General features: G+C 49.7%; 1 protein-coding gene across 1 annotated transcript; it reads left to right on the top strand.

The window, feature by feature from the left end:
- Positions 1–10,966: 10,966 nt before the first annotated feature.
- On the top strand, positions 10,967–11,896 carry LOC145469845 (uncharacterized). Its single transcript, XM_081453655.1, has one exon. The coding sequence runs from the start codon at positions 11,228–11,230 to the stop codon at positions 11,885–11,887; it is 660 nt and encodes a 219-aa protein (XP_081309781.1). The 5' UTR covers positions 10,967–11,227; the 3' UTR covers positions 11,888–11,896.
- The last annotated feature ends 289 nt before the right edge of the window (positions 11,897–12,185 follow it).

Consider the following 12,185-nt stretch of genomic DNA (forward strand, 5'->3'; position numbering starts at 1 on the left):
TCGGGAATGCCGCAAGGTCCTTCGGGAACGTTGGCTCGACGGTGGAGGTCTTTGGCCAATCGCTCTTGGACGGGTCGCCCCTGTTTGAGATTGTGGTAATCTTGGTCACGCGTATTCATGTCGGCGTCTACCAGGGCTTTCATGGTGACGATGGCGCGAGCGCAGCAGAGAGTGTCTTTGTTTCGGATGGTCACGCGCGACCGTTTGACGATTCCCCGCACGGCGGCGCAACTCGGCCTGTATCGTTTTCCGTTCCCGCTGCCACGACCCGGGGTACGTATGAAAGTGGTTTCCATGGTAAACGTGTCGTCGGGGGTGAATTCTTCGTTGGAGTTGAGTTTGGCCGCGAGAGACTGGAGATAAGTGGCTAGTCTTTCACTCCCTTCTTCGAATTCTCGCACGGTGAAGGTGGTGGATTGAAAGGCGTGCGTGAAGGCACGGGACTGCATGGTGAAATGGACCGTGGAGTTGGGTGTCAGTGTAGGATCCTGAGCGATTTGTTGCTCGATGGATCGTTGAAGGGCCTGAGTCAATTCTTGGCCTAGATTGTCATCGCGAGTCACGTCTCTGTGTTGTCTGAGCGTGGCTTCGTACCGTTGTTTGTTGAGGACGTTTCGCCAGCGACGTCGAGCGCCTACGGGTCTTAAGTCGAAGTCTAGGAGGGGGCTTGTATTGCTACCACCTCCGGTTTGGAGCGTCGCTCGGTCGTGAGCCGGATCAAAGATCCAGTGGTCATCGTCGAAGGGGAAGGCTTCGTCGTGGGTCCGTCTGGTCTGTAAAGACAACAAACACAACGTTTTTTTTTTAATTAGTCAGTTTTTTATTATCAGTAATCCAATAAGTAGACGACAACATCTAATGCCTTCCTGAAACTACTTCCTAGATAGAGTCTCTTTTTCTCGTTACGCTTGTTGACATAATAACCATAGAAAGCTGGAAAATGAGATCTGCCTCCGTAATTAAATCTACGTGTATATTTCTGTCTTTTGATTTGTATGTGACCGTGGCCCCATTGTCTTTTCAGTTCGGCGTAATCCAAGATACTTCTGTGAAGTTTGTTCAATAGTTTATTGTTCCTTCTATCGCGTATGCTTTGCCAAGTTGCTAAGTCAAGTACGTAGCACTTCAGTTCTTCCGGTAGCCAATCCCAGTAACTCTGCAATAGAGTGGGAACGATTTCTTAACTACCTATTATGAGCATACTTAGCGGAGCGATAAGCGACGGGGTTAGATGAAAGTCTTTTCTATGGGTACCATTCCTGGCCTAAACAACCCTAACAATACGGTTCTTATACAGCTGTCGTATTGGTCTACGTAGGTTCCGTACATGCGCATTTCCCTATTTCCATTTCGTGGGCATATCCGTTGAACCACTTTGATTGGGCCATGGTCCCATGATGCTTTGATCTTGGCGAAGGTGCGTATCTCGTTACAAAGCTCTCGCCTGATTAAACGTTCGCGTGTCTCGACGAGAGCCTGGGCCTCTCGTAAATGGAGAATGTAAGTTTGCACCTCGGGAGGTAACCAATCCCAGTAATTCTATGAAAAAGATTAGGGTTAGAGTTCTAAAGATTACTTTCTTACATAGGGTGCATGTTATACTCACTGATTCATATTGATCCATCAGTTGGTTCATCTCCTCGTCGGTCAGCTCCTGTGCCATGGTTTCTTCTTCTTCTTCTTCTTTTGAGCGCTCGATACAAGTTGAATAACTCAGAGTGACTCGAACGGACCCACTCACTCATTTTTATACACGCGGTATAATGGTGTCCAGTCTCTTACCGTGAGGGGGTAACCCCTTACCAAACATGGTATAAATGGTGTCCAGTCTCCTACCGTGAGTAGGGGGTGGTAGGGGGATACCCCCCTATCCCCTGGGTCTGGGTAACACGTGACTTGGTCTCGATCTGTGATTGGCTGGACGGATCTTCATAAAAAGGAATCCGCGTCGTCGGTTCGCCACTCTGAGTTTTTTGAACTTGTATTGAGCGCAGTCATGGCCTTGAGAGAGATTGGACTACAAAACCATGTACCTAGAAAGCCTAATATTACGTATGAGGAAGCCATCGACCAGATAGACGCACCCTGGACCCGATTTTACGAGGAGAGGAACTTTCCTATCCGGGATGTGTTGGCGGGTCGACGATGGATGATACACATCCAAGACTCTAGTCAGCTCGAGGTGATGCTCCACCAAATCTTCTTTTTCATGGACGTGCAAAGGGAGAACTGGACGCGGAGTCATAGCATGTATCGGAGAATAGAGAAGTGTTTCGCGAAAACGTTGTTTAACGTGATCCGTACTATATACAAGAACCTTGTATGGGACGTGAAGGTGAAGCCGCCCGTGGACCGGATCACGTTTCACAGACTGATGCTGTGTTACGGGTTCGAGCCTTTCCAGACCTACTGGACTCGGAGACAGAAGAGAACAGCGAAACGCTATGTGAACGTTATCAATTTTTATTACCGTACTTTTAATCAATGTGACCAAGTAACAATGCGATCGATGATCGACGCGAACGATAGATTACCCAACGTGTAAATAGTTGTGAAATAAAAAAATCAGAGTGTGTTTTTTCTTAGTATGGGTCCTGTCCGTTAATCAGTATGGCTTCGGCGACTCCTCGTGGGTATTCGTCGATCCATTGAAAGAACTTGCAGGTACGCTTGGGACATTTGAGATAGAGCCTGTCTGGGTTGGACTGGGAGTGGGAGGTGGCTAAGACCAGGGATTTGCTGCATAGACATCGGAAACGAGCGGGGTCGATGTTCCTGTAGCAGGGGTGGGTCTGTTCTTCGACGCGTTTCAGGTAAGCGTCCACCTCTTTGACGCCACAGGTCACATAACACTTGGTGTAGAATCTGGAAGAGGGGCATCGGTAATATTCCCAGGTACCACCGTCTGGGGTTTTCACGCTTCCGTATGTCAGGGGTACCATACAACGCGGGCAAGTGGGATCTTGGGGTTTCAGTTGGGCTAGGAACTGATCGGGGTCGAATTCCTCCCACACTTGGACTTCGGTGGATTCTCCTCGGGCATCCACTTCAGGGGCTGCTTCCAGGAGTTGCACGGTTCGAGGAGGTGAGTCTGAGAAGATAGAGAACGAGTTAGTATCCCAACAAGGTGTTTTCACGTCGCATGGTTTGTAGTTGTTTACCTTCTACTTCTCTTTCTACTCTCTGGGGCAAGAGCAGTTTCAGTTTCTTTTTGGGCGATTTTTTCTTCTTCCTGACGGGTTCGACGTGTGAATCCATGACGACTTCTGCTGAAAAGTGACTCGTGATGGAATGCGTGGTTCGACTTTATGGGCGTTTTTAACCAATCAGTGACGTGTGGTGTGATGGGATCATGTGACGGTCTTCGTTCCGATTGGCGGGATCTGAAGTGGGCACGTGATCCGGGAAAAGCACGGAGTGAAAGTGGATCCACGGCGCGGGTATAAAAGGAGCCCGTGGGACGCAGCGAATCATTCTCGACTTGCTGTTGACGCGGTGATGACCTGTAGCATTTTGGATGAGACAACAGTTGAATCGAGCTTCCGACGTTTTGGATAGAGTCGAAAAAGAAGGCGAAAGACCGTTACACGCGAGGATAATTGACTTGGAGTTATGTCTTGTCTCTCCTTTGTACTATAGGCTCCAGAGGCACTTGATAGACTGGGGTGTGCGTGGTTGCTATCCTCATTTGTCGGGCTTGGATATCACGAAGCGAGCGGATCGAGAAGGAAAGAAGTTTAACGAGTTTGTCTGAGGGTGTCAAGATGACTTACTATAGCAACTCGAACCAGATTCGGGACCTCGTGGAACAGATCGTGGATCTGAAGGTACACACTTTAAGAGATCTCGACGCCATTCCGGATGTCAGAGTGGACATGTACATTTTTGACAATCTCTTCGAACCGTCAGGTCAAATACCCGATAGTCTGTGGTCTTTCGAGCTCTTGATGAGACGTCGTCCTGACTGGGGTGGTACGATTTTGGAGATGATGAAGAAGAACAAACACGTGTTTTTGTTCTGCGGTGAGTGGTGTCGCGTGATGTACCGAAGTGGTAGCGGACAATTCAAATTCGTTCATTGTCGGGATCCCACCCTGGACACCGAGCGTGCTTGTTTAATCGCCACGGATCACCTCTCGTACCTGATGGCCGATGCCATCCGTGATCTGTTTGAACCCTTGCGGTTCGCTTGTGACCTGTCACGACGGGTGTTGGAGAACGACGAGAGTCCCATGGTGAAGGAAACACTGACGTTCAATAGGTGCACTTACAAGGAAACATGTCTGAAGTTGGAAGAGTTGATCTACGATATCATGCGTCAGCGTGATCTGTGGAAGGATCGGTTTTTCTTCCGTGCCATCGAGGCCGCGGAGGATGACCTGTGTGGTGAGTGTAAAGAGAGTATGCGTCAAGCATTCTATGTGAAGGGGAACGAGGAGGAAGCCCTGAAGTGGAGACCCGGTAAATGTGATTGGAGAAATTGTAAATATTATGCCATGGATACCTTTGAGGAAGACTGTGATGATGAGTACGGTCAGGAAATGTAAGAACATGAACTATGCCCAGTACTTTTCAGATTCGGACTAAGTCTTTTTCGCCTTCTTTTTTGTTTAGCCAATCAGAGTCGATCTTTTCGTAAGAACCAATCAGGCACGACGTTTTTGTACATATAAGAAAGTGTGAATAAAGAATTGGGTTCAAATCTTCATGTCTCTTGTCCTGAGTTGGTTGATCTCTAGAGTGGGTACGACCATGAACGATCGATGGTGTTGGACGACCTTGTGTTCCAAGTGCACTAGTGTCTACGAGCGATACGGTAAGGGTGAACCCCTCCCCGACCTTGTCAGCGATTCACCTTTGGAGGTGTTTGACCATACCGACGTCGAACCCAACGTGATGCGTTTTGTCGTTTATATCTTGTGGTTGAAACGGCAACCCGATTCATTTAAGAAGTATCTCGAGGTACGGGAGCAACGTTTCGAGTTGTGGAGACAGTGCGTGTACAAACTTTATCGACTATGAAGAAAGGTCAAAAGCCGCTTTCGACCGGAACGTTACTGGGACGGTACCGGGATCCTTCCAGACCCGGTAGTCTAGGCGGTCTGACGCGGTTCGCCCAGGCCAATAAGATCTCGGTACGACGCGCTCGCGAGGTCCTGCAACGGGATTTGGGGTACACGCTGCACAAACCCAGACGTCGTCGTTTTCCCACGGTCCCGGTGGTGGTGTTCGGCATCGACGAGCAGTGGGCGGCTGACCTGATCGAGGTGATCCATATTTCGAGGTACAATCGAGGGTATCGTTATCTCTTGACGGTGGTGGACGTGTTTTCCAAGCACGCCTGGGTCCAGCCCTTGAAGAGCAAGACGGGTAAAGCGGTGACGGAAGCCATGGCAAAGATCCTGAAAGGCGGTAGAAAACCCATCAATCTCCAGACGGACGACGGGAAGGAATTCTACAACAAGACGTTTCAGGATTTGATGAAGCAGAAAGGCATTCATCATTTTTCGACGCGCGGGGATACGAAATCCAGTCTGGTGGAACGGTTCAATCGGACCCTGAAGGAACGTATGTACCGGTACTTCACCGTGAAGAATACGATGACGTATGTGCCCGTGTTACAAGAGTTGGTCCGAGGGTACAATCGATCGTATCATCGCAGTATCAAGATGGCTCCCGATCAAGTGACTTTGGGCAATAGCGAGGACGTGTGGGAGACTCTTTACGGTAAAAAGAAAAAAGGGACATTGAAGAAACCGCAACTCAAAGTCGGGGATCGTGTGAGACTGAACAAGAAGTTCCGTCAGTTCAAGAAAGGGTATTTACCCGGATGGACCGAGGAGGTGTTCGTGATACGCCGAGTGCGTCCTGGGAAGGTCATCACGTACAAGGTGGAAGAATGGGACGGTACGGCGGTCGAGGGCACGTTCTACGCGCAAGATTTACAAAAGGTGAACGTGAAAGACGACGATCTGTTCCGCGTCGACAAGATCGTCAAACGAAAAGGGGATAAAGTCTTGGTGCGCTGGAAAGGTTGGCCAGTCAAGTACGACAGTTGGGTGGATAAAAAGGGCTTGTACGTGACCCAAAAGCCCAAGACGAAAAAATGAAAGACTTTTACGTGCAACTGATGAGCAATGCCAGCACGAGCGAGTTCCCGGACAACAAGGCCCAAAGTTTCAAGAACCGTCTGCCGAACCCGTTGCAGTTGAGAGAGTCGGGATGGAAAGTGGGAATCAGCGACCTCTCGTTTCCGTCCGCGACGCGTAAGATGGGTTTGAAGAGATCTATTCTGTTTGAATTCTGGTGGATCGATATGGTGAACGCGTCCATAAACCTATACACGCGGGTCTCTTCGGTGACGCGAGAAGGCGATTTGGAATTCACGCCGAGGAGTGGTACCGAGTTAATGAACATGATACGAGATCGATACCTGCATAGGTTGAACTCTCGAACGGATGTCGACGTGACCCTGTACAAGAAAGACAGTCCCAACGAATTACTGTACACGGTCATGCATCGGGCCGAGCATGGAGAATGCGTCCTGGACAATTCGAGAACGTGCCGCAGTCTCCTGATCCATGGTAAACGCGTCTACCCTCAGATGAACATCGGCATCGAATTGGCCCAGAGGATGAAATGGATCAAGATGGGAACGTTACAGAACGGACGACCGGGTTACGTCTTGGGACCCCATTTGAGGAAAGAATTTCCCAATGGAGTCGTCCCCACGGCCACGGACTTGATCATAGGACAAAACGACGGGGACGAACTATTTTACAAGATCGACACGGACACCTTACATTTGAGTTGTTTCATCAATTGGGTCTTCACGGACCTGGATCGCAGTTACGCGGAAGCGTTCGGTCACGAGCGTCGTTCCTTGTTCGTGTATTCGAATGTGGGACAGAGTATGGTGACGGGAAATAAAGTCACGGACCTGTTGAAACAAGTGCGTTACGATCCGGACGTGGTCGACCTTCAACCGAGACACATCCTATATCTACCGGTGCGTACGGGCGTTTTGGACATTATCGAGACTGAGGTGTCGGAGGAAGACGGACGACTGGTGGACTTTGCGTCGGGTGTGACCACGATCACGTTGCATTTCAAGAGAGAGGATGAGTGATTTTTACATCACTTTACCCAGTCACAGCAGTAAGAACGAGTTTCCCGAGAACAAGGCCAACAGTTTCAAGATCAGGTTACCCAATCCCTTACGCCTGGAGGGACATGGATGGAAAGTGGGGTTGTTTAGCATCGCCATGCCGGATGACCGCGTGAAGCTGACTTCCTTGATGTCGAACCATGATAAGAAAGTCAACTTGTTCTATTGTGCCTGGAGACGCCTTGAACCTCGAACATCCAAGGGGTATTCGTATGGAAACGCTTACTTCGACACGGATGACCTCAAGAATGCGATTTACCACGTGGACGGTGTTGGACTCATGAAATCCATGATCGCCTTTTTCGAGCGACAACGCATCTTCAAACACGACGGACCCAAATTAGGATCCAAATATGTCGGAGACGACGGGAAGAGAACCTACATCAAGTTCAAGTGGGACGGGGAAGACCTGGTCACGGACAACGAAAACATCGTACGTCACGGAGCGGATGTACCCGCCTTACTCATCAATGTCGACCTGGCTATGAAAATGGGATGGCTCCAAAAGAGCAGCAGCGGTTACGTGCTGGGACTTAACTTACAGCTCGAATTCTTCAATGATGAAATTCCCAACCTTAGTGTCCGCGATGGGGATGTAATTGGCTCGAATGGGGTACCTGTCTTTTGGAAGGTCGTAACCTTTTCATCGAGGGGAGTCAAATATTTGAGACTCAGCATCCATTGCAATTGGCGTTTTATGAACCTGAACGAGGCTTTTGAGGCAGTGGTGGTGGGAAACAAGTCGCGATCCTTACTCGTCTACTCGGACGTGGCTAGAAGTGGCGTGGTGGGAAATCAAGTCACGGATTTACTGAGAGAGGTCAACTTGATTCGAAAAGGCGCCGGTACTCAGTACTTCGAACCCGCTCACATTCAATATATTACCGTGCGCAAAGAGGTACTGGACATTATAGAGGTGCAAGTGGCAGAGGCAACAGGAGAACTGACGACCTTTGGAGCTGGCAATACGATCGCGACGTTACACTTTAAGAAATCATGATCGGTGGAGCTTTGATACGGTTTCATCCCGACGGATACCAATCGGGGTCTGGCATATTCGGCCAGGTTTGGAAAGGCATCAAGAAACGAGGTCCCGGCATTCTCAAGGACGTTCTGAAGGAGACGGCCATCGAGGGTCTGAGAGGTTTAAATTCGGGCGGTCAAGGAGGAAAGCCCAATTGGAAAGGTGCACTCGCCGGGTTGAAGCGGGGAGCCATACGCTCCGGGAAACGTAAAGCGACGGAAGAGTTCCAACGCGTGTTGGGTGGTAAGAGAAAAAGAAAAGACCTGTTTGGATCATGATTCCCATCTACTCGAGACGCGTGAGACGTCTCCCCGGAGAGATACGCACGTATAAAGGGGGTTCGCTCTTCCAGAGACCCTCAAAACTCCCAGACTACCGTTGGGTAAAGTCAGCACTGGGAAGGAGACGGAAAAGACGACGTAGACGACGATGACGGACCTGGTGGCTCACGCTAGGTCGGCGGGAGTTCGTAACCCCCGCCTGGACATGTTCACCACGCCTCCTACGGATCTCAGCATGTCGTCGCGACGTGAGGTGAGAATCAATCCGTTCAATACGGGGATCAACCCGGTGACCTTCCAAATCGATCCTCAAGAAGACTTCATCGACATGAACGAGAGTTTCTTCGAAGTGGAGTTGGCCGTCAAGACAGCTGCCGGAGGTAATATAGCGCAAGCGACTACCGTCGGACTCGCCAACAATCTGGTCCACACCCTCTTCAAACAGATCAATGTGAGATTGAATGGGACTCTCATCAGTCCCCAGACCGATACTTACCACTACAAAGCCTACCTCGAAGCGCTATTGAACCATGACCGAGACGACGGTGAATCGATCCTGACACCCGAGGGTTGGTACAATTGTCTCGGTGTACCCAGTCGCGGAGAAGGCGACGTGATGACAGGCAACAAGTTGGATCCTGCTCACAACGATTACAAAGCTTTATCCCAAGATCTCAAGAACATGGTTCAAAGTCGAATTCAGTTTTTGGGTGGAAAGAAAGTGACCTTGAGGTTCAAACCTTACCTGGAAGTGTTTTATCTCAGCAAGTTACTGGTACCCGGCGTACAGATCCAGATTGACATGTACTTCAATGCCCCCGCTATGTGGACCATCCAATGGGCCGGTTCCGATACTCTCAGACTGACTGAAGCCGACGTGAAAGTGAGATTGTTCCTATCTCAAGTGAGAGTGACTCCCTCGGTGTACCGAGAACTCATGACCAGCATGAAAGGCGGAAGAGTGGCCACTTACCCCACGGTAAGAGGTGAAATTCGTACTTACTCGCATCCCAATGACAATCGTCATTTCGAGTGCAGCAATCCTTTCCACAGTAAGCTACCTAATCGGTTAGTGGTGGTGTTGATGAAACAAACGGCCTTCAATGGAACTGTGACGGTCAATCCGTTCAGTTTTGAACAATTCAATCTCGTTTCCATCAAACAACTGGTGAGAGGTGAAGAGTACCCCTACGAGACCTTGGAGCTCAAACACGACGATGACAGTAAAGATCTGAGAGGTTACCAAAGATTCCTCAAAGCCTCGGGAGCCTTGTGCAGAGGAAAAGGAAACATGGTCCGGAAAGAGGACTGGGGACACGGCAAGAGATGCAACCTGTTTGTATTTGATAACACGGCCAATGGATGTTTGGACAGTCCAGTGTTGAACCCCAAGTAGGAAGGTGAACTGCGTCTGGTGATCGATTTTGGAGCCAATCCAGGCACAAACCTGACCATCTTGTTGTACGGCGAATTCGAGAACATGATAGAGATCAACGAGAACCGAGTCGTCCTCTACGACGTATACCAGTGAGAAGAAAGAAGAAGAAGAAAAAATGGAGACAGTAGTCTTGAATAATTTGCAGTTGGATTATTTGGCCCGGACGAATCCGTCGCTCTGCTGTGTTTTTTACGGCACGGTCCCTTGCGATCGGCTTCCCAGGACAGTCCCTCAAGAGGGACCGACCGCTTACATCGTGAACACGGACCCTCACGACAAACCGGGCATGCATTGGATCGCTTTGTGGGCTGACAAGAACAAGTGCGAGATCCTGGACAGTTACGGTCTACCGTTGGACACGTACGTCACCACCGGACCGATCCAAGCCTGGTTGGACCGTCATTTCAAGTACCAGATTCACAACGGCAAGAGTCTACAGTCCCTGTTCAGTCAGAGTTGCGGTGATTACGCCCTGATGTTCCTGATCGACCGAGCCGAAGGTCGGGACATGAACGAGTTCTTGAATCGTTTTAAGAAAAACGAGTTTGTGGAGAACGATCGTAAAGTAGGGCAGATGTTAGAACGTCTGATCGTGGACGAGTTGGATTGGCGCAAGATTTGTAAAACCCCGTGTCACCAGGACACGTGCGGTTCCTCCCGAGGAGTGCGTCATTTGTTATAAAGTAAGCTGTTCGAAATAAAAGACGTTCATTTTTGAGAAAAGGACGTTGCGTAGTCATGGCTCTTCAGTTTCAAGGGCATAGACATTTGGACAACGTGATAGCCAGGTTGGAAAAACGCTACGGAAAAGCGGGTAAAAAGACGCCTCAACCCAGTGCTTTCAACATGGTCCGAAAAAAACAACCACAACCCGCAAGAAGAGTCGCTCTTCAACCGGCTCCAACGGCTCCAACGGCTCCAATGAGTGTCCTGGACACCGGTGCATTACCAGCGACCGTGACCGTACGTAGGAAACCCAAGAGAGCCGCAAGAAGAGTCGCTCTTCAACCGGCTCCAATGAGTGTCCTGGACACCGGTGCATTACCAGCGACCGTGACCGTGCGTAGGAAACGCAAGAGAGCCACAAGAAGAGTCGCTCCAAAGGCTCCAAAGAAGGGAAAAGCGTGGTACGCCAAGAATTTCCAGGCGAAGAAACTCGTGAAACGCAAGAGTCGCGCCAAACCACCCATCTGTTTCAATCGTAGAACCACCCTCTTGAGTCTGTTGAAACGCATCCCAGCCGTCAAGACCACCTTGGTCAAGTTGATCGGATAAAAACGGAACGTCTCTAGACCCTGGACCATTTTTTCAAGATCATGGAACGGCGCAAAGCGTTTCAATTTCACACGCCGTCGAGTTTGTTGATAGCGGGTCCGTCGGGGTGCGGCAAGACGGTGTTCACGACCAAACTGTTGTTGGAGAACGGCGACTTGTTCCAACAAACACCGAAGAGTATTCACTACTGCTACGGATCGTGGCAAGACGGTTTCCAAAAGCTCAAGAAGGGTGGAGTCAAGTTTTACGAAGGCATCCCCGACAGCGACCAGTTACCCCGATGGTTTCCTGGCGGGGGTGTGTTGGTCTTGGACGATCTAATGGACGAGGGCGGTAACGACAAGCGCGTGTTGGATCTCTTCACCAAACACTCGCATCATCGGAACATCACGGTGATTTACCTGTGCCAGGATCTATTCCCCAACGGAAAATTCGCCAAGACCATTTCCAGAAACGCGCATTACATCGCAGCCTTCAAGAACCCTCGGGATCAGTTGGGGATACGAAATTTACTTCTGCAATCGTTTCCCACGCAATGGCAAGAGGTGTTGGACACGTTTCGCAAGGTCACCGATCGACCTTACGGTTACATGCTATTGGATCTTCATCCAGCCAGTCAGGACGATCAACGCGTTCTCAGCCATGTGTTAAAAGACGAAGGATTCGTCCGATGCCATCAGTTTGCAACCCCATCATGTTGAGGAGCGAGGTCGAGTGGTTTCCGCTATTCATTCACCTGTGTAAAAACAGGCTCAAATACATCATGAATCCCCACGAGCTGGACTACGAACCGATGAGACAGGTCACGGAATGCGAGAGTTACCGTCAAGTACGGTCCATCATCAACGCATATAACGGTGAAGGTTTCGATTATTTGGTTCATAAACAACGAGAACTCGCCGAGAAGAAGATAGAAAGAGAAAGGTACATGGATAAAAATGAGCTCTTATGGTAGTGACGATTTCAACTTCTCGGCTCTGGAAGATTATTCGCCTTGGG

Source organism: Orbicella franksi, chromosome 2 (genome assembly GCF_964199315.1).
Source record: "Orbicella franksi chromosome 2, jaOrbFran1.1, whole genome shotgun sequence".
Taxonomy (NCBI): Eukaryota; Metazoa; Cnidaria; class Anthozoa; order Scleractinia; family Merulinidae; genus Orbicella; species Orbicella franksi.